This window comes from Geotrypetes seraphini, chromosome 12 (genome assembly GCF_902459505.1).
Source record: "Geotrypetes seraphini chromosome 12, aGeoSer1.1, whole genome shotgun sequence".
In the NCBI taxonomy this organism is placed as follows: domain Eukaryota; kingdom Metazoa; phylum Chordata; class Amphibia; order Gymnophiona; family Dermophiidae; genus Geotrypetes; species Geotrypetes seraphini.
Window position 1 is genome coordinate 58,026,572 of NC_047095.1, and position 20,654 is coordinate 58,047,225.

At 42.0% G+C, this 20,654-nt stretch overlaps 2 protein-coding genes across 4 annotated transcripts in view; both read right to left on the reverse strand.

The window, feature by feature from the left end:
- PODN (podocan) overlaps positions 1 to 1,689 on the reverse strand; it is a 53,042-nt gene extending 51,353 nt beyond the window's left edge. For both annotated transcript variants that reach the window (XM_033915191.1, XM_033915190.1), the window contains exon 1: positions 1,557 to 1,689. The gene's annotated coding sequence lies outside the window, so the exon portion shown is untranslated. The remainder of the gene's footprint in view (positions 1 to 1,556) is intronic.
- Positions 1,690 to 16,833: 15,144 nt separating this feature from the next.
- SCP2 (sterol carrier protein 2) overlaps positions 16,834 to 20,654 on the reverse strand; it is an 85,666-nt gene continuing 81,845 nt past the window's right edge. For both annotated transcript variants that reach the window (XM_033916238.1, XM_033916239.1), the window contains exon 16: positions 16,834 to 17,723. In XM_033916238.1, the coding sequence (XP_033772129.1) occupies positions 17,628 to 17,723 (96 nt within the window). In that variant the 3' untranslated portion in view covers positions 16,834 to 17,627. The remainder of the gene's footprint in view (positions 17,724 to 20,654) is intronic.

Sequence of the window (20,654 nt, forward strand, 5' to 3'; positions counted from 1 at the left end):
CACCAAGTCTGCCCATTTCAAGTATCCGCCCCCCTGAATTCACTCCCTTAGCGATCGCACACGTGAGTATTCCATTTTCTCTTAAAATCTGTCACGCTGCTGGCCTAGTGATTAAAAAATATCAAGGTTACATTTTACAGGCCGCTTTCAAACGAGGAAAATCGAGCTGGATATGGAGGCGATGCCATTTGCAACCCATAAAAGTATATTAAAGTGACGGCGAGCACGGATCTTGAGACTCTGACCCCGAGAGGGACTGCTGACTGTCACTGCCCTGTGTCTGACAGATCAGATATTTAGCAAGCACAAGAGCGATTTAACCCATGCTAAACTTGACCATCGGCTTTACACTTCTCCCTCCATTTTCGCGATTTCAGCAATCGCGGTTTTTAGCTTGCTGGCTCCTCCTCCCAAATTACATCAACTTGCATAGGGAAATCGCTGATTCCAAGCGTTTGCAGAGAAAATCGCCGATTCCCGGCACTTTCTTCACCGTGTTTGGCCTCTCCTTCAGGAACAGGCCAGGTCTCCCACTACGTTATTCGCGGTTTCACCATATTCACGATGGTTTTTTTTTAGTAGAAAACAGCGAATAACATATGAAAAAGTTCTTCACGGTTTTTCTGTATTTGCGGTTCTGTTAATCCCCTGGCACAGCGAATACGGAGGGAGAAGTGTATTCGTTTCTTCCTTTGGTTAATCCGTCGTGAGATTAATATGCAGCAAAAATTGGGGACTTTAATATAATAACTACTTCACCAGTTTACAAACCTCCAGATGAGGGAGGGGGGCAAAGAAAAGTTGCCAAGATCAAACCACCGGCGTCAACATGCTGCTGGGACACAAGAAAAGAAAAGATGCCACAGGAAGACACGTCCTGCTTCCAGGATGAGATTAAACCGAAACCCTAAACTTCCGAGTATCTTCATTCAATCGACAGCTCAACTGGTTCCAGGCTAACTCGGCTTGAAGAGCAAGCAGTGGCAGGGGTTGGGGGTTTATCCTTGAATGATTGCACAAAACCCTACACGAAGGGGGGGAAGTCCAATGTGTCCCCTGCTACTGAGGCTTTCCCTAAAGGCAGCAGTAGATTTCTGCAGTTAAACCAGAATCTTTAAAACCAGTCCACAGAAGCAGATGGGAATTTTCTATTTAAGCAGCATCTGTGAGACATCTAAAATGCACCATATCTGTTTCCCATTCCCTCTGCAGCTCCCACCCCCACCCCTTCTCTCTGTATCCCCCTTCAGGGACAGTAAATATTGATCTATCCTGTTTTCCTGTCATAATTAGATTGTAAGCTCTTTTGGGCAGGGACCCCCATCTCTTGCATGCATCTGGTAGCGCTTTAGAAATAATAAACAGTAGTAGTAGTAGTAGCCCTCCTTTTCCAGCTGCCCATCCCATTTTGGTGAAGGGAATAGCAGATAGTCTCAATTCAGCAAGCTGGATAGTGGAAAGAGACTTAAATGAAGGAGAAACACGTTTTCCCTCTATCCTGATAAGAAGGCAAGGCGGTCGCATCCAGCCTCTTAATTGAGCTAGGAAACGCTTACCTCGATGCTAAATCCGAGGAAGGTAGGGGGGCAAACCCGCTTTCACTTTCTCCCCCAGAGAAAGCCGGCTCATGCCATGTCACTTCCACGTTAATCTCCCGCTCAGCACATATATATCCTTTCCAGATGTGCAAGGGGAGGGAAAAAAAAAAAAAAACCTGAGCGACGATGCTTTCCCAAAGACAGCTTCCTGCCCTCTCCAGCGAGATGCGGAAGGGAATTTGGGAAAAGAGAGGGGGAGGGGGGGAGAAGGAACTGGGTCTGAGCATAAGCTAGATTCTGAAATCAAAGAAGGAGTTTCTTCATTTCTTCACGCCTTCCTACTCTCGTCCCAGTTCAGGGCCTTGGGGAGCTGGAGGCGATTCACTAAAGCTCCAGGTCATTCTATTACAGTGGTCTCCAACTCAAAGCCTTTGCAGGGCCACATTTTGGATTTGTAGGTACTTGGAGGGCCTCAGAAAAACATAGTTAATGTCTTATTAAAGAAATGACAATTTTGCATGAGGTAAAACTCTTTATAGTTTATAAATCTTTCCTTTTGGCTAAGTCTTAATAATAATATTGTCATTTATAGTTAAAGAGACACATGATCAAGAAACGGTTTTATTTTACTTTTGTGATTATGATAAACATACCGAGGGCCTCAAAATAGGACCTGGCGGGCCGTGAGTTTGAGACCACTGAGTTAAGGGGAACAGTTAATCTGCTGGCTGGGTTGGAGGGCAGAGGGGAGAACAGGACAATCAAGCCATTGTGACATCACTGATGAGACTGGCTCTTATTGGTGGAATGAGGCATTATGACATCACAATCTCAGCTCTGCTTCCCAAAGACAAAAAGGATGTCATGGTTACAGTTTAGCCAGTGGTCTCAAACTCGAACCCTTTGCAGGGCCACATTTTGGATTTGTAGGTACTTGGAGGGTCGTAGAAAAAATAGTTAATGTCTTATTAATGAAATGACAATTTTGCATGAGGTAAAACTCTTTATAGGTTATAAATCTTTCCTTTTGGCTAAGTCTTAATAATAATATTGTCATTTATAGCTAAAGAGACATATGATCAAGAAACTCTTTTATTTTACTTTTGTGATTATGATAAACATTCCGAGGGCCTCAAAATAGTACCTGGCGGGCCGCATGTGGCCCCCTGGGCCACAAGTTTGAGACCACTGTCCTAATACTAAGCTTTGGCTAAATGCTGAAATTAGTAAGGGCACCGTCATTTTCCAAAATCCCTAGCCCCAGTCAATCACCCTCACCGGTAGGTCATAGCCCATCGCCTTTAGAAACAGGATCAGCTGGGAAGGGATAATTATGATTTCTATTTGCTTGACGCTGTTCTTGTTCCATACTCTCTAAAGTGCAACATTTGGGGGAAATGCCTCGATACCAGTAGCTTTCAGTACACTTGATAAATAGGGCTCATCCTTAAACAGGTTATGGCTCTGACAGACCTGTGACACTTTAGCTCTGACAGATCCTAATGCTTTTCCCTCCCTATGCTGACACTAAAAGTGGCACGGACTTCAGAGCAAAAATTTTGCTACTTTTAGTCTCAGCCTAGGGAGGGAAAAGCATTAGGATCCGTCAGAGCTAAAGTGTCAGAGGTCTGTCAGAGCCATAACCTGGACTGAGACTAAGGGCTCTTTTTACAAAGGCGTGCTAGCAGTTTAATGCGTGTAATACTGCGCTAAACCGCCAGCCGCGCTAGCCGCTACCGCCTCCTCTTGAGCAGGCGGTAGTTTTTAGGCCAGCGGGAGGGTTAGCGCGTGATGAAAAGTCACGTGCGTAAACCCCGCTAGCGCGGTTTAATAAAAGGAGCCCTAAAAGTGGCACGGACCTCAGATTTTTTTAAGCACGGGCAATTAATATCCGTGAGGCCCGCGTTTTACCCTTTCCCAATAAATAGCCGCAGCCCTACCTGCGACGAACTCCAGTTCTTCTCAGCTGTTTCCGTTTTGGCCCATGCTAAGGGGTGACTTAATTCAAGCCCAGTTCATCCTGCATGAAGCCCACGGACCCGTCTGGAGCAGGTTTCACAGTCGTCCCTATGAGAAATCTAGTTTTCTTTTTCTAGCTTTGGGCCCAGGTGTCCCACATGAGTGGGTCGACAATGTACTTTCCCCTCTCGGCTGGGTTCTGTGACTTTGGGCCACAGCTAAAAATAAAGGCCCTGAGTATGGTTGTGGTCCGGGAACACCAAGATCTGAGAATCCGATCCAGAACAGATTTGGAACCGAGTCTGCACCTCGGGTTTATTTTAACCATACATTTTGTTTTTAACACCAGGATTCAGGAATTATTAGTATTTTGGTTAATGGGAAGAAATTCATACAGACGAAAATGTGTGATGGCAAAATGCTGATAGATCCGTCTTAGTGCATCACAGCAATGAAACCCCAAATCTCCAACTCCCACCTTCTTTCCATTAATGCCCCTTCTGGGGTAAGGGGGGAAAAATTTATTAAAGACTTGATTAGAATGTACATATAATGGGTAATTCATGCCCAGCTGTGATATTTAGGCAAGGTGATGATGGTGACTGCTTTTGGATTCGATTGTTCTGGTTTTATTCCTGGCTATAATTGATCAGTGCTGCTTATAATCTTGGCGCTTCATCCATTATTAATCAAAACTTCCTCCATGTATTGGACCCCAGAGGAAGGCTATCCATAGCCGAAACACCGGCCTTGTCGGGTCCGCAACAGCAGTTATATTGACATCAGTCACATTGTATTGTTTAGTTGGACAATTGGACAAAGGATCTGCATTTTTGTACATAGCAGCTATACTGGTTGATAATCTAACCCCCTTTTACAAAACCGCACAAGAGGTTTTTAGCGCCGGCATGCTAAATGTTCTGTGGCGCTGCTCCGATGCTCATTAGAACTCTGACCATCAGAGCAGAGCATTCAGCGCACCAGCCGCTGCTAAAAACCTCTTGCGTGGTTTTGTATAAGGGGGGGATTTTTTTTTTTTTGCGTTGATTGTATCTTTTTGAATTTATACATAATGACTGCTCTCAACATTTGTCTTTATACTCATAATAAACTTTACCATCCAGGACATCGGTTCCACTGTTTGTTTTGCTCTAAAGTGAAGTATTTGCCATCTCAGGTATTAGCGATCACAAAATTGGGACAGATTTGCTGTAGAGACTGAATTTTGGGCATGCACCCAAGATGAGCCCACAACTAATTAATGAGCCATTAACTAGATTGGACACTAACGACTAATTATTGCAGTTAATTGCACTGTGCAGAAGTTCAAATGTTTTTAGTGATACAAATTTTCCAAAAGCAAATAGAAAAATCAAAGACAATGAGCAGGAAAACCCCTACAATCCTGGGAGAAAGAAGAGAAACAGCAGCTGTAGCAGCAAAGTCTGTCATATCCTGACGACAGTACAAAAGAAGACCAGAACCAGGGACTTGGCCTGGCTTTGTCCTGTCTTCTCGTTGTAATTTTACTACTTTGTAAGTTATCTACTTCTGTTGGAGGGAGAGGGGGTTCCACTTAGCCTTAACATGTAAAACTGTCATGCCAATAAAACTGAACAGGAGTCCTCCAACTGAATTGTCCACAGTGGGAGGTGGTACTTCAGCAAGTTCCCTGGACTCCCGCAGCGCTTGCCTGCCCCTCATTATAGAGAATGTGATAGTGAAACGCCGTCCTCTACTGGCAGGACTGTGAAACAACACCCTCTGCTGCAGGACTGCTCAGCTTATGGATGGGGAACGTTGCAATAAAGTTATCTGAATTTTAGTGTCATGGATTATTCTAATTACCATCCAGTATTGAATCTTTCAGCATCGAGTTAGGTTATTGAAAAATGTGCCATAACCAGGTGTATGCATGCATATATGTTAAGGTGCAAAGCGCAAGCATTTATAGCAGTCGGAGCTGGTGTAAGAATGATACACGCCTAGTTGTGGGAGATATGCTTGTAACCTATTCTTTTTTTTTTTAATTATAATTTGAATACTTACAATATCCAATAATTCAAAAGGAAAATCTCTCAAACAATACATAATCATTCGTACATACAAAATTCCTTTTCAAGCCCACATTATGGGGAAACTTGTTACAATTTTTAAACAAAACAAATTTTCAAGAAAAGATAAAGGACAATAGCTCTCAGTTCATCTCAATGAACCTTGAACCATTCCTTACTAAATGGGATACTAAATTTTCTCCTCTATATTCTCAAGTATTGAAACAAATCATTTTTGTTCTCTCATAACTAAAAATTGTTGTCATTGAATGGGGTCCCAAAAAACATACTCAACATCCTGCAACTTTACCAAACACTTACAGGGAAATTTCGTAACCTATTCTAGTGTAAGTCATGTTTGCAGCTGTGTGCCCTAAACCTGCCCATGTTCATGCTCACTTGTAAATAAATGCTATCAGAGAGATGTGTTAAAGAAGAAACACATAGGCACATATCTGGCATTTAACAACATATATGCCTAAATTCCAATCATTTACCCCAATAATCAGAACAAAAATGTTAGCATCTTCTTCATATATTACTCCCCTAGTGCCTGAGTCATGAGATCTGCCAATGGAAAAGTACAGACAGCAACATTCTGTGGGTGAACTGCAAAATCTGTCCCTTGAAATCTGTTGATGGTGGTATCTAAGGGTTAAATATATTATTGTACTTTATTTTTTTCTTATCACCATAAGAGTGTTTCAGAAGTGTTCCTTTTCCCTTTTAACTTAGATACCTACAACTACATGTGCTCACACACATGTAAACCCAGATACATGCCTGTAGAAGTACAAATGTAGAGGTTGGAAAAAAAAATTCATGAGCCACACTCTACATGCTTTCCCCCTCCCCCCTGTTAAAAACAGATACTGGCCATGCTTCAGTCCTTAGGTTAGTGATTTCATGTTTCAGCTGTTTTAGAACTCAGGTGACTGCAGTGGTGTGGTAAGGGGGCGGATTGCTCCGATCTTCACAGGGGTGTCAACCCTCTCATCTCCTCCACCCCCACCCACCCCCCCCGTGTACCTCTTCAAACGTTTGCCAGCATGATCAGCATCTTCCACCAGCTGCTTAGGCCAGCCTCAGCTTCCTTCTGACATCACTTCCTGGTCGGGAAATCAGCGGTGGTGGCAGAGAAGGACAGGAGGTGCCGGTGTGCCAGCTGTACCCCCTTAGTGCTTGCACCTGGGGCAGACCACCGCCCCCCCCAACCTTGGTACTCCACTGCTGCAACTCCACTTCTGCTCTTCTCAAACGACACGTGGATAGGCACATGATATCTCTTAGAGAGAGGAAGAGATAAAGGTTACTGCGGATGGGCAGACTGGATGGGCCATTTGGCCTTTATCTGCCATCATGCTTCTATGACACCCCCTGCAACGAGCTCTGTGCAGATCACCTAAAAAATGCTAGTATGCACTTTCCATGTACATACTTTTTATTCACACAATTTTATTAAAGCCCTTTCCCCATGCAAAACAAGTATTACATGCAGAAAAAGCTTCATAGAATTTATTTTTAATTTGTTTTTTATACCACCTGAAAGCCAGAGATTTATCAGTATCACTTATGGTCCAACAGAGCCTTGAGAGATCCTCGCAAAGGACCGCCTTTTCAGCCTGCATGTAGGTATATCAGTGACAGAAGTAAAAACTCAGGCGGGATTGTACGTCTTAGGAAACCTAAGTCTTAGAAGACTATGTGGAAAAGGATTCGGAAAAAGCCCAACTATTAAATGAATACTTCAGCTCAGTATTCACCCGAGAAGCGCCGGGGCTTGGCCCTCAGCTACAGACAAGGGTTGACTCAGTTGACCCGTTCAGTAACTTCGAGTTTACGCCCAGCAGTGTCTACAGTGAGCTATCAAGGCTCAAGGTTAACAAGGCAATGGGGCCTGACAACTTACACCCCAGGGTGCTAAGGGAGCTGTGTGATGTCCTGGCGGAGCCACTGTCCAAGCTCTTCAACCTCTCCCTTAGGAAAGGCAGCGTCCCGTCGGACTGGAGGACGGCTAACGTCATTCCACTCCACAAGAAAGGCTCCAAGATGGAGACAGCAAACTACAGACCAGTGAGTCTAACATCGATAGTAAGCAAACTAATGGAAACTCTAATAAAACACCAATTGGATAAGTTCCTGGATGAGGAGAATCTATGGGATCCCCATCAACATGGATTTACAAAAGGGAGATCGTGCCAATCCAACCTGATCAGCTTCTTTGACTGGGTGACAGGGAAGCTAGATATTGGGGAGTCCCTGGACATCGTGTACCTGGACTTTAGCAAAGCATTCGATAGCGTACCACACCGCAGGTTGCTGAGCAAGATGAGTTCTATAGGATTAGGTGACACATTGACGAAATGGGTTGGGAACTGGCTTGGAGGTAGGCTTCAAAGGGTGGTGGTGAACGGCACACCCTCTGAAATGACGGAGGTGATCAGTGGAGTGCCACAGGGCTCGGTCTTGGGCCCAATCCTATTCAACATCTTTATAAGGGACTTGGCAGAAGGACTTCGGGGTAAAATAACATTATTCGCCGATGACGCCAAACTAAGTAATGTAGTGGGCAAATGCACAATAGATGATGTTTCAATGCCCAACAACATGATGCACGACCTACTCCTACTGGAGTGCTGGTCTAGGTCCTGGCAACTCAGCTTCAATGCCAAAAAATGCAAAGTTATGCACCTGGGCAGCCAAAATCCATGCAAGACTTACACCCTAAATGGCGAGATCCTAACAAGAACTGAAGCAGAACGTGACCTAGGGGTGATCGTCAGTGAGGACATGAAGGCTGCCAATCAAGTGGAGCAAGCTTCATCCAAAGCAAGACAAGTCATAGGTTGCATACGCAGGGGTTTCGTCAGCCGAAAGCCAGAAGTCATTATGCCATTGTATAGATCCATGGTGAGGCCCCATCTGGAATACTGTGTGCAATTCTGGAGGCCGCATTATCGCAAGGATGTGCTGAGACTGGAGTCGGTTCAGAGAATGGCCACCCGGATGGTCTCAGGACTCAAGGATCTCCCATACGAGGAACGGCTAAACAAATTGCAGCTATACTCACTCGAGGAGCGCAGAGAGAGGGGGGACATGATCGAGACGTTCAAGTATCTCTCGGACCGCATAGAGACGGAGGAAGATATCTTCCTTTTCAAGGGTCCCACGACAACAAGAGGGCATCCGTGGAAAATTAGGGGAGGGAAACTACGAGCTGACACCAGGAAATTCTTTTTCACAGAAAGGGTGGTTGATCGCTGGAATAGTCTTCCACTGCATGTGATCGAGGCCAGCAGCGTGCCTGATTTTAAGGCCAAATGGGATCGTCACATGGGATCTATTCACAGGGCGAAGGTAGGGGAGGGATCTATTCACAGGGCGAAGGTAGGGGAGGGACATTAGGGTGGGCAGACTAGATGGGCCTTGGCCCTTATCTGCTGTCTATTTCTATGTTTCTATGTAATCGAGGTTATTACAACCCAGAGGGATCTGCTGGACTCAGATCACAGACTGGACTTGGAAAAGTCCGAGAGAAAAAAATGAGATAGTCCTTGATCATACAACTCTAAATCATGGGGCTGAACAAAGAACCTGTAGGGGTCGATAGGCATCTGGCAGCATTCATTGTTTTGCTTATGGCGTAGTGAGAGAGGTTAGGGAGTGAGGATATTGGTTGTATCAGGAGTTTGTCTTGACAAAATGCTTGAACAGCCTGGTTTTTTGTTTATTTAATTCTGCATATCCTATTACAAATTATTCAGGTACTCAAGCATTTTTCCCTATCTGTCCTGGTCGGCTCACACTCCATCTAATGTACCTGGGGCACTGGGGGATTAAGTGACTTGCCCAGGATCACAAGTGCGGGATTTGAACACACAACCCCACTGCATCACACACTCCTCTCCTGAAGGTTCTGTAGTTTGGTGCGGAACTACAGAACTTCACCCCGCCCCTGCTATATCTCCCCTCTCACCCATTTCTTCCATTTTTTACCAATCACTTGAATTGTACGTCGCCTTGAACCTGGCTAGGCCTAGCGCGACTTACAAATCGAGTGATGCATTGGTTGCCGATGGAGGGGCGTGTGAAGTTTAAGTTTGGTTGTTTTTGTTTTAAGGTTTTATTTGGTTTAGCTCCTAAATACATAACTGAGCTTTTCTCTTTTGCAACCAACAGACATAAGAGCAGCTCACACCTGAATTTTGTTTTTCCGCCAGTTAGACGATGTAAACTTAAAAAACATCATCAATATCTTTTTTCATATCAGGCAGCATTATGGGGCAAAGATCTAGAACAATTGCTTCTGCTTACTGATACTTGTGGGGAATTTAGGAGACATCTAAAAACATATGTTTTTGAACTACTTAAGTAGCTGATTTGTAAAATTTTATCATGCAATAATCAGATCTTTTTAGGGTTTTGTAGTTATTGGCTTTTAACTTTTTAGTTTTATTCAATTTTGTTGTATTTTTAACCATTGTAAACTGCATAGAACTTTACAGCCTTGCAGTATATAAACTGTTATTATTATTATTATCATTATTATCATAGAAACTAATGGGACATCCCAAGGACCAGGTCTAGGCCTCTGCTGCAAATGCAGGCAAGAGAAAAGTGATCTGTTACAGCCTGTCTGTGCCTCGCTGGAGCTGCAGATTCTGAAATTTCAAAGCTAAGGCTGTGTTCCAATTAATCATCAGTTTACCCTGGAAAAATGCCTATAAAGGAAACAAATCTGAAATTAATTCCTGAAAACTGGGCAGCTCATCTTAATACTGGTTCCATAATGCCACGTATGGACAAAACAATAGAAACAGAGAAACATGATGGCAAATAAAGGCCAAATGGTCCATCCAGTCGGCCCATCTGCAGCATCTACTATCTCCTCCTCTCATTATTGGCTAAGGCTCTTAACATTTGCATCTCCACTCCCTATAGGCTAAGGCTCTTTACACCTGCATTGTGATGTCATAGAACTTTATGATTATAGAAACATTGTAACATGATGGCAGATAAAGACCAAATGATCCATCTGCAGCATCCATTATCTCCTCCTCTCCTTATTGGCTAAGGCTCTAAACATTTGCATCTCCTCTTCCTATAGGCTAAGTCTCTTTACACCTGTATTGTGATGTCATAGAACTTTATGATTATAGAAACATTGTAACATGAAGGCAGATAAAAGGCCAAATGGTCCATCCAGTCTGCCCATCTGCAGCATCCACTATCTCCTCTCCCTAAGAGAACTCACGTGCCTGTCCCATGGTTTCCAGAATTCAGACAGTTTATCTCCACATCTACAGGGAGACTATTCCATGCATCTACCACCCTTTGTGCAAAAAAGTACAGTGATGCCATGGAATCCGAACTTAATCTGTTCCAGAACCCCGTTCAAGTTCCAAGACAATTTTTCCCATTGAAAATAATAGAAACTGGATTAATCCATTCCTGGGTCCCACAAACTCAGATTTTAACAGTAAATACACTGGATTTTAAGGTAAAATATTAACAAATATTCCAAAGCAGCATTCAGATTCTGGGGCACAAACATACATATACAATGTGCAGGGCGTCCCGATTCCAAAGCAGAGTTCGGATTCTGGGGCAAAATTTACTACAAAAAAAAGTTCGGATTCCAAAGCGTTCGAGTTCTGGGGCGTTCGGATTCCGAGGTACCACTGTATTTCCTTAGATTACTTCTGAGCCATCCCATGTTCTTTCCTTTCAATTGAAAGAGACTGGCCTCATGTGTATTTTTGCCATGTAGGCATTTAAATGTCTCTTCTTATCTCCCACCTTAGTCTGTCTCCATACGTCTTATGACATAGACTACCAACCATTTTAATTGCCTTTCTCTGGATGGACTCTATCCTGTTCATATCTTTTTGAAAGTGCAGTCTCCACTTTGATTACTCTTCAGTCTATCGCCTCTTAGCTTCATCCCATGCCTTCTCACTCTGGGGTTTCCTTTCAATTGAGAGATTCATCTCATGCGTGTTTATACCATGTAGGCATTTGAATGTCTCTTCATATCTCCCTGTTTAGTAAGGCACAGCCGTAAAACAATATAAAAAAAATATAAAAACTACTATGCATTGTTTCAACTTTTTGCCAGGCTTTTCACATGCATCCACCTAAGGCAAAAAACATCAATATGCACAAAGACAAGTGGAGAAAACCAGACCTCAATCTTTCGGCTCAAGGACACTAGCAAAGTGCAAAACGAGCCACTATCTACACAGATGCTGAAAAAAAAACCCTCCCCTTTAGACATCATACTTCACTGCTTTCAAACTTGTGCTGTAGTTGTGTCTATTATTGTAGATTAAATAATATCATAAAAAATCACTAGCAAGAAGCTTATTATTAACAAAAGCAATCCAATTGTGGCAGGTAAAAAAGTGACTATGAAAGACACTTTAAAACTGTTCTGCCTCAAAAAGAGAAAAAAAAAACACACAGAAAATAACAAGTTTCAAGTTTTATTACCATTTGATAAATCGCTTATACAAATTTTCTAAGCGATGAACAATTTAAAAAGCCACTAGTTAGTGGTCTCACATACAATTGGATAAAAAAAAAAAAAAACAACATACAAATTAAATAAATCGACTAACATTTTTGCCATCAGATTAAAGACAGACATGATTGAAGGGGGAAAGGGGGGAAAAGTTACAAATTCATTTTATATTGGAAATTACAATCTTAGAAGGTCTGTCACCTAGGGCAGATTGATATTTCACAGTCTATGGCAGTGTTCTTCAACCGCTGGTCCGTGGACCGGTGCCGGTCCGCAAAAATCTCCCGCCGGTCCACGAAGGACCAGCGTCCCCCCAGAAGCAAAAACTTCAATGGTAGTTTTAAGTTTAGTAGGCCTTTCACAGCAGGAGACCATGGCATGTGGAGCAAGAGGCTTGCTTTTGTTAGGTAGAGATCTCATTTCAAACAGCAATGCATTCCCAAGTCAAGGCTGCTCAATACCCAAACGTTTAAGACTTTTATACTTAATCCCTTTTGCATCTGAAAAACGTAGCAGGTTGTTTTGAGTAGGGTAAGACAGATCGTAACTGGCTCGGGAGCCCAACCATGAAGTATCATGAATACTGCATTAATTTATTTTAAACGTAGCCCTACAGACAACCAACAGCTTACAAAAGCAGTAGAGTAACTTTCTCAAATTTACTTGCATAATAGAGAATGACACGGTGACAAAATTCATCACCGTTCCTGTCCCTGCGGATAACCACGGGAAATAATCCCATGTCTTTTTCTAGTGTCTATTACAACCTCGGTCCTTCTACACCAGCATTCTTCAAAGCAAAGCTTGCGGGTCAGTGGTTGTGGCCATTCATACTCTGATTCTTATGTGAGCCAAGGATAATGAAGCCATTGTGACATCACTGATGTGATTGGCTCTTAGGCACTGGTGGAATGAGGCATTATGACATCACAATATCTGCTCTGGATACCAGAGACTGTCATTCTGTAGTGTCTATTTCAACCTCAGTCCTTCTACACCAGCATTCTTCAAAGCAAAGCTTGAGGGTCAGTGGTTGTGGCCATTCATACTCTGATTCTTATGTGAGCCAAGGATAATGAAGCCATTGTGACATCACTGATGTGATTGGCTCTTAGGCACTGGTGGAATGAGGCATTATGACATCACAATATCTGCTCTGGATACCAGAGATTGTCATTCTGTAGTGTCTGTTTCAACCTCAGTCCTTCTACACCAGCATTCTTCAAGCAAAGCTTGTGGGTCAGTGGTTGTGCCCAATTATACTCTGATTCTTTCCTCTCTCCTTAAAGAATGACATGAAGATGGTTTCCCACGGGGACGGTGATGAATTTTGTCACCGTGTCATTCTCTATTGCATAACAATCTAGTCGCAGTATTTTGGAGAGTTTGTAATCCGAGCATAACTTTTCAGGCACTTTCAACTCAAGACTATTTTTCTACTGTACAACTTCAACTCTTATTCCTACTGATACTAGGTTTTAAATATCTTGTTCCGATGCTTCCCTTTAGGGGTGTCTATGTCTAGGTCTCTTTTCTTCTCGTTGGATCGCTTGAGGGGGTTAGGTGTGTTTTTATTTTTTTTTTATGCCTCCAAGCTGGGGTGCATTGGATTCCTTGCTGTTCATGGGGCACGTTTGACACTGTGTCATATTCTACATATCGTCTTGAATGTGCTGTTTTGTTGGTTTTGTGGGGGGGGGGGGGGCGGGGAGGGGATGTAGGGCCTGTATATATTTTTGTTGCCTAAACCAGTCTTCACTTTGCCTCTTTTGTACTGTTCCTTGGTACTTTTTTCTTTAATAAAGAAAAGATTTACTACTAAGGGTTCCTTTTACAAAGGTGTGCTAGCGGTTTTAGCGTGCACTAAAATGCCGCCCGTGCTAGCCGCTACCACCTCCTTTTAAGCAGGCGGTCATTTTTCGGCTAGTGTGCGCTAATCTTGTGCGAGGGCTAAAAACGCTAGCGCACCTTAGTAAAAGGAGCCCTAAATGTCTCGTTCTGAATGTAAACTTTAGATTGAGGACAAAGATATATAAAATAAATTTCACCATATATTTGTTTTTTTTATTTTGAAGTTGGAGTCGGTACATTTTTACTAACTCAGACAACTTCAGAGTGCTGCATCTTTGTCTTTGCTACCCATTGCTTTCTTTATTCAAAGTATTCGATTAAACGCTTATCCAGCAGTACAAAGCGTTGAACAAAATTTAAAAATTACAGAAAGACAGACGTGTCTGCAATATAAAACATATATATATTAAATTATTGGACAAACCAAGACTAAACAGACAAACTCAATTCTTTGAAACAATAGGAAAAGGGGAGGAAATACAATTTTTATAGAAAGAAACCTTGTCAAAGGCTTTTTGGAAATTTAGATATACGATGTCTATGGGGTCTCCTTTGTCCATCCGTTTGTTAATTCCTTCGAAGAAGTGCAATAAGTTCGTAAGGCACGAACTCCCCTTGCAGAAACCATGTTGGCTGGTTATCAGAAGTTCGTATCTTTCCAAATGTTCATCGATGTTTTCTTTTATCAGTGCTTCTGCCATTTTCCACGGAACCGAGGTCAGACTCATCGGTCTGTAGTTTCCCAGGTCACCTCTTGATCCCTTTTTAAAGATGGGCGTAACGTTGGCTATCTTCCAGTCCTCCGGGATCATGCCTGTTTTCAGGGATAGATTGCAAATTTGCTGCAGTAGCTCCGCTATCTCCTCCTTTAATTCCTTCAGAACCCTTGGATGAATTCCGTCCGGACCCAGGGATTTGTCTGTTTTTAATTTATCTATCTGCCTGTGTAAATCTTCAAGGCTCACTTCCATGGTTGTTAATTTTTCTGCTTGATTTCCACTGAAGAATTGCTCAGGTTCCAGAATGTTGGATGTGTCTTCGTTTGTAAATACAGATGAAAAGAACACGTTAAGTCTTTCTGCCACTTCTTTCTCTTCCTTCACCACTCCCTTCTTGTCACCGTCGTCCAGCGGTCCCACATCCTCCCTAGCCGGTTGCTTCCCTTTAACATATCTAAAGAACGGTTTGAAATTTTGTGCTTCCCTGGCTAGCCTCTCTTCATACTCTCTTTTGGCTTTTCGAACCACTCGTTGACATTCTTTTTGATACTTCCTGTGCTCTTTCCAGTTCCCCTCAGTTTTGTCCTTTTTCCATTTCCTGAATGAATTTTTCTTATTGCCTATCGTTTCCTTCACTATTTTAGTTATCCACGCAATGTTTATTTTTTTCCTAAATGAATTCCATTAATCCATTCATGTTACGGACAATTTTTTTTAATCTACGGTAGAAGATAATATTACAGATGCTTGTTTTGCATTTCTCAAAACTGTGAATTTGTATCTGCAGAGATAACATACTGCTGCACAGCAAAAATGTTATATAAAATACAGAGAGTTGAAAATTGATGTACACAGAAATGAATCAACCTCTGGTCTCTGAAGTTTGTATATCTGCACAAGGAGCTAAGTGGGAGGAGGGAGGATTAAACAGTAAAAATGAACGTAAAATCTTTTGATCAGAATGCTTCAGAAGTCTTGGGATCTTTGTATGTATAGCCTGAGGTTTATCATATTATTCTTTCTTTGGAGGAGAAAACCTATAATGGCAGCAGGCCATAAAAGAGACCCAGTTTGGGAATATTTTAATTAAGTTCCTCTACCTTTGGGTAAGCCAGGCATGTATGCAAAATGCAAGGCCTGGTGGTCCAAATGAAACATCTTGAGAAGTGCTTTGACGACGATGATAAAAACATGTTTGAATAGGCAGGATCTTCAAGTTGGTAAATGTTTTGATTTCATCATATTTCTTTAATAGACTGCCTCGAGGAATTGTCATATTTGAGCAAAAATATATTTGTTATTGTTTCATGTTACTATCATTTTGATACAGTTTTGAAATAAAGAGTTGAAACAAGCAAATATTCTTTTTTACTGGGTAGCACTGTGTGGCAGTGAATATGAGAAAACCATGATTTAAATCAAATTCCTCTATCACCCTGTTGTAATTTTTGCATTATACCACTGCCAATCATCTTTTGCAGTTTATTAACCTTTTCCTATCGTGTGTCTCGGATGACGGGACATTCCAAAAATGACATAGACAATGGATAAACAGTCTGTATGAACTAATAAAGAGCCAGGAACACAAAATATTTGAATTTACAGACATATGACTTATTTACATTATGTTTACAACAGCCGTAAATGATAACGGTGAATAATACAAAACTTTGCTAAAATAATTACAATTGGAACCAGCGTAACGTAAAATTTATTACGATAGGAAAAGGTTAAGTGTGTGTGTGTGTGGGGGGGGGAGATTGGCAAAAAAATGAAAGTTGTGCTCCTGTCTACGTTTCCCAGATGTTTCTCCCTCTTCCTACCACATGTTATAGGGCTAGTCTCAGTTAGGGCGCTGGTCCTTGCAGACTCCTGGGCATAATGGACCTCTGGTCTGACCCAGCAGCGGCAATTCTTATGTAGTTCATGAAGGGTCATGTATTTTGCCCTTATCTTTTCAGCCACTTCTTTTGAAAAAGCACAACAGCTTTTACTCTTCTTCCCAAGGGAAATAATTTATTGCCCTTACAGTACATCTTTCAGTGTTGTCCTCTGCTCTTATACCTATCTTTTTGCTACCAATTAACAACTGAGATACTCTATCAACTCAATTCCTCAAGGTGAAATTGGTCTTAAGAGCAAATGAGGATTGCAGCAGTGCAGGGATATAAATAAAGCACAACAGAGTCCAAAGTGTCAGAGGGAGTTTAATTCTCAAATGAATAACGAGCAGAAAATACAATTTATGGAAAATTATGTAAATATTAATTAAAACAGTGATGTTATCATGTATTCTGAAGAACTGACAATTAGTTAATGAATTATATCATCTGTACAGAAACAGATCAAGCTTCTTGAAAAAAAAAATTCCATGTTTTTCCCTCCCTGAAGCAGGGCTGGTTTCATGTCACACACATGAAGTTATTTGCTTTATTATCGTGTTATAAATGTTTTAATGTTACTTCTGTAGTTGGGGTAAAGAGGTGTTAAGTAAATGGGACCCAACATTTAACGTTTTCTTAAAGAAAACTGGAACACAACCTATAGATTACAATTAAGAATAAAAATGACAAACTGGACACGATGCAGGAGGATTCCCAAACAAGTGTTACGCAGCACTTGAAATCAAAAATGTAAAAGATAAATCAAGTTATTAGTATTGCAAACCTATTGGTACAGTATGGCTCATCATTATTCTTCCAGCAAGTTTCCATACCTTTCTGGTGTTCTACAGCACCTGAGCTTGGCTCCAACTTTAGTTTTAACCATTATGCGTGCCTCAAAAATTAGCCAAAATCAATAACTATTCTAAACTTTGTAATGCACAGATGGAGACGGAGGTCATTTAGGCAGCACCACAAATCTCCCGGCATACAAAGGGCTTAAGAGAGGAAGGTTAACTGTCCTTATTCATAGAAGCCAATGGGACATCCAAGGACCAGGTCTAGGCCTCTACTGAAACAGTCAAGAGAAAAATGCTTCCTCACAGCTTGGCTTTGCCTGGCTGGAGCTGCAAATTCTGTAATTTCATGGCTAAGCCCATGTTCCCATTAATCTTCAGTTTGCCCTGGAAAAATGCCTGTAAAGGAAACAAAAGTTGAAATTAATTCCTGAAAACTGGGCAGATCGTCTTACTTGTTCCATAATGCCACGTATGGATAGCTACATCTATAACATGCAATAGAAACATGTTGGCAGATAAAGGCCAAATGGCCCATCCAGTCTACCCATCCACAGCATCCACTATCTCCTCCTCTCCCTATGAGATCCCAGGTGCCTGTTCCACCCTTTCTTGAGACCACTGTATGCATCTACCACCATTTTTGTAAAAAAATAAAAAAGTTATTTCCTTAGATTACTCCTGAGCCTCTTAACTTCATCCTATACCCTCTCATTCTGGAGTTTCTTTCAATTGAAAGACTTGCCTCATGCGTATTTATGCCACATAGGTATTTAAAAGTCTATCATCTACCCTCTCCCGTTTTTCCTCCAAAGTACATATAATGAGATCTTTGAGACTGTTCCCTTACGCCTCGTGATGTAGACCACCAACCATTTTAGTTGCCTTCCTCTGGACAGACTCCTTCCTTAAATCTTTTTGAAAGTGTGGTCTCCACTTAGATTACTCAATATCACCTGAACTTCATCCCATGCATTCTCACTATGGAGTTTTCCTTCCATTGAAAGAGACTCACCTCATAAGTATTTATGCCATGTAAGTATTTAAAATCTCTTCATATCTCCCACCTTTCCTCCAAATTATACATATTGAGTCTGTCCCAATATGCCTTATGACATAGACCAGCGACCATTTTAGTAGCTTTATATTTTTTTGAAGGTGCGGTATCCAGAATTGGACACAATATTCTAAATGAGGGGCATCAATACTTCCTTTTTCCTACTGGCCTTTCCTGTACTAGAGGGTCAGACTGTCTTGTGTGCACATACCAAAACTACAGTGTGCTTATAGATTGAGATGAGGAGCACATGGAAGCAGGGAGGCAATGACAGAGGCATTTTATCTTGGATTACCATATCCTGCTATTTTAGTAGCTGCTGTCAGATGGAAGACAACAGTCCCAGAAGCCAGGATGCAGCTAATGAACTGTGCTGGTGCAGCACCATGATAGTGAGGTAGAGGACTGAAGGATATCAAAGAGGTTTAGGCCATGGCAAACAAGCTGGAGGAGGACCTGTGGGCCCACATGACAGATGCAAAAGCAGCACCAGCTACATAGCGTCCTGTGCATCAAGCCTCACAAATAACGTTGAGTTCCAGCATCCCCATCCAGATGAGGGAGGTCACAGAGGGCTCATGCTGTACAGGGGAGGGGAGGTCCCCCGTCAAACTTTGGCTGCCAGCATCAGGCCAATGGCCCAGGCACCCTGCCAAAGACAGCCCAGCACAGAGAGGGAAGGGGACAGTTCCCTAATTTTAGCACGGTGTGAAAAGCGAGTACAACCATTCCTTGTTCTTTAAGCCCACTGATGTTTTTATAGTTCTCTATCATATCGCCGCTTAGCTGTGTCCGCTCCAAGCTGAAAGCGCTCTCTTTGCCGTTCTTCAGTAGGGAACCATTCCATCCCTTTTTATGATGGCCTCTCTCTCTTCTCCAGTTATGCTCTTATTTACACAGGACACAGTTGCACCATGAATACAGATGCATGATGACATTGTCGAGTTTACCCTCTATTCTCTTATATTTTATTTGCTTTTTTGATTGTTGCCATATATTGAGTTGAGAATTTTAACATGTCCACAGTAACTCCAAGATCTTTTTCTTTGGTGGCAATGCCCAACATAGAGCCCAACAATGCAAATCTGTAGTTGGGATTCCCTCCCCCCTTCATGTGGACTGCTCCTCCCCCCCCCACCTCATGTAGACTGCTCTGTACTTATTTATGTTAAGTTTCATCTAATTTCACAAGGCCTTCCCGAGACTTGCGTTGAAATAGCTGTTGGGGGACACACAGATACAGACTCTGGCATACTTCTGTTCATTCCTTCCCTCCCTCTGAGATATACTCCTTCCCCCTTCCCTCTGGTATTATATGTGATATTAAACACATAAGCGAACCACTTAAATGGGTATATCAATGAAAAATAAACTTGAAACTCCTAATCACCTGCTCATGCTATACAGTAATTTTGTGCCATTGGTAAATTTGATAACCTAACTTACTGCAGTTTTCCAGATCATCTATAAACATGTTAAAGTCTAGTGTTCCCAAAATGGATTCTCCGGGGCATGTCACTAGTTAGTCAGTTACCCTTCTCCACTGAGAGAACTGACCATTCAGTCCTATGCTACAATCCACATTATGGCATTGCATCCCGTGCCATAAGTCTAAGTTTCCTGAGGATGCTCTCTAGGGTCGTCACTTGACACAGCAGAGCAATTGGTTCCCCTTTATGCACACTTTGCTAAATCCCATGTTGCTTCTACCCCATTGGCCCTATTAAGCCATTTCTATCCATGTGCAGTCAGCAAGCCCGTCTTCTAAAAGAGCATCTACCAGTTTGGCCATCAGCAATTCAAGCTTATTGGTTTATTGTTTCTCAGATCACCCTGGGTGCATTTTTAAAAACTGGTTAAATCATCAGGTTCTGCAGATTGTTAATAATAATCTGTAATCATTTCATACAAGTTATTTGAGTACTCCGAAGTGAAAACCATCCAGTCCTGCCAATTTGTAATGCTTCGGCCTCTTTCTGCATCACAGTTCAAAACTCTTTCCGCCATGACTAAAGCAAAAGAACTCATTCAGTTTTTGTGCTATGGCCTTTTCCTCCCTTTGCCCCTTGATCCAACCAACTTCTTCACTAATTTCTTGTTTTAAGTGTACTTGAAGCTATTATGAATTTGACAAGCTTGTTTTGAAATTCTTGACTGACCTGCCTTAATGTTGCACGTTAACATGCTCATTCCTATGGGGGGTTTTTACCATTTGAATCTGCTTTCCATTTTTTGAAATAGGAGTTTTTGGCTTTACCTCATATCCCTCACCA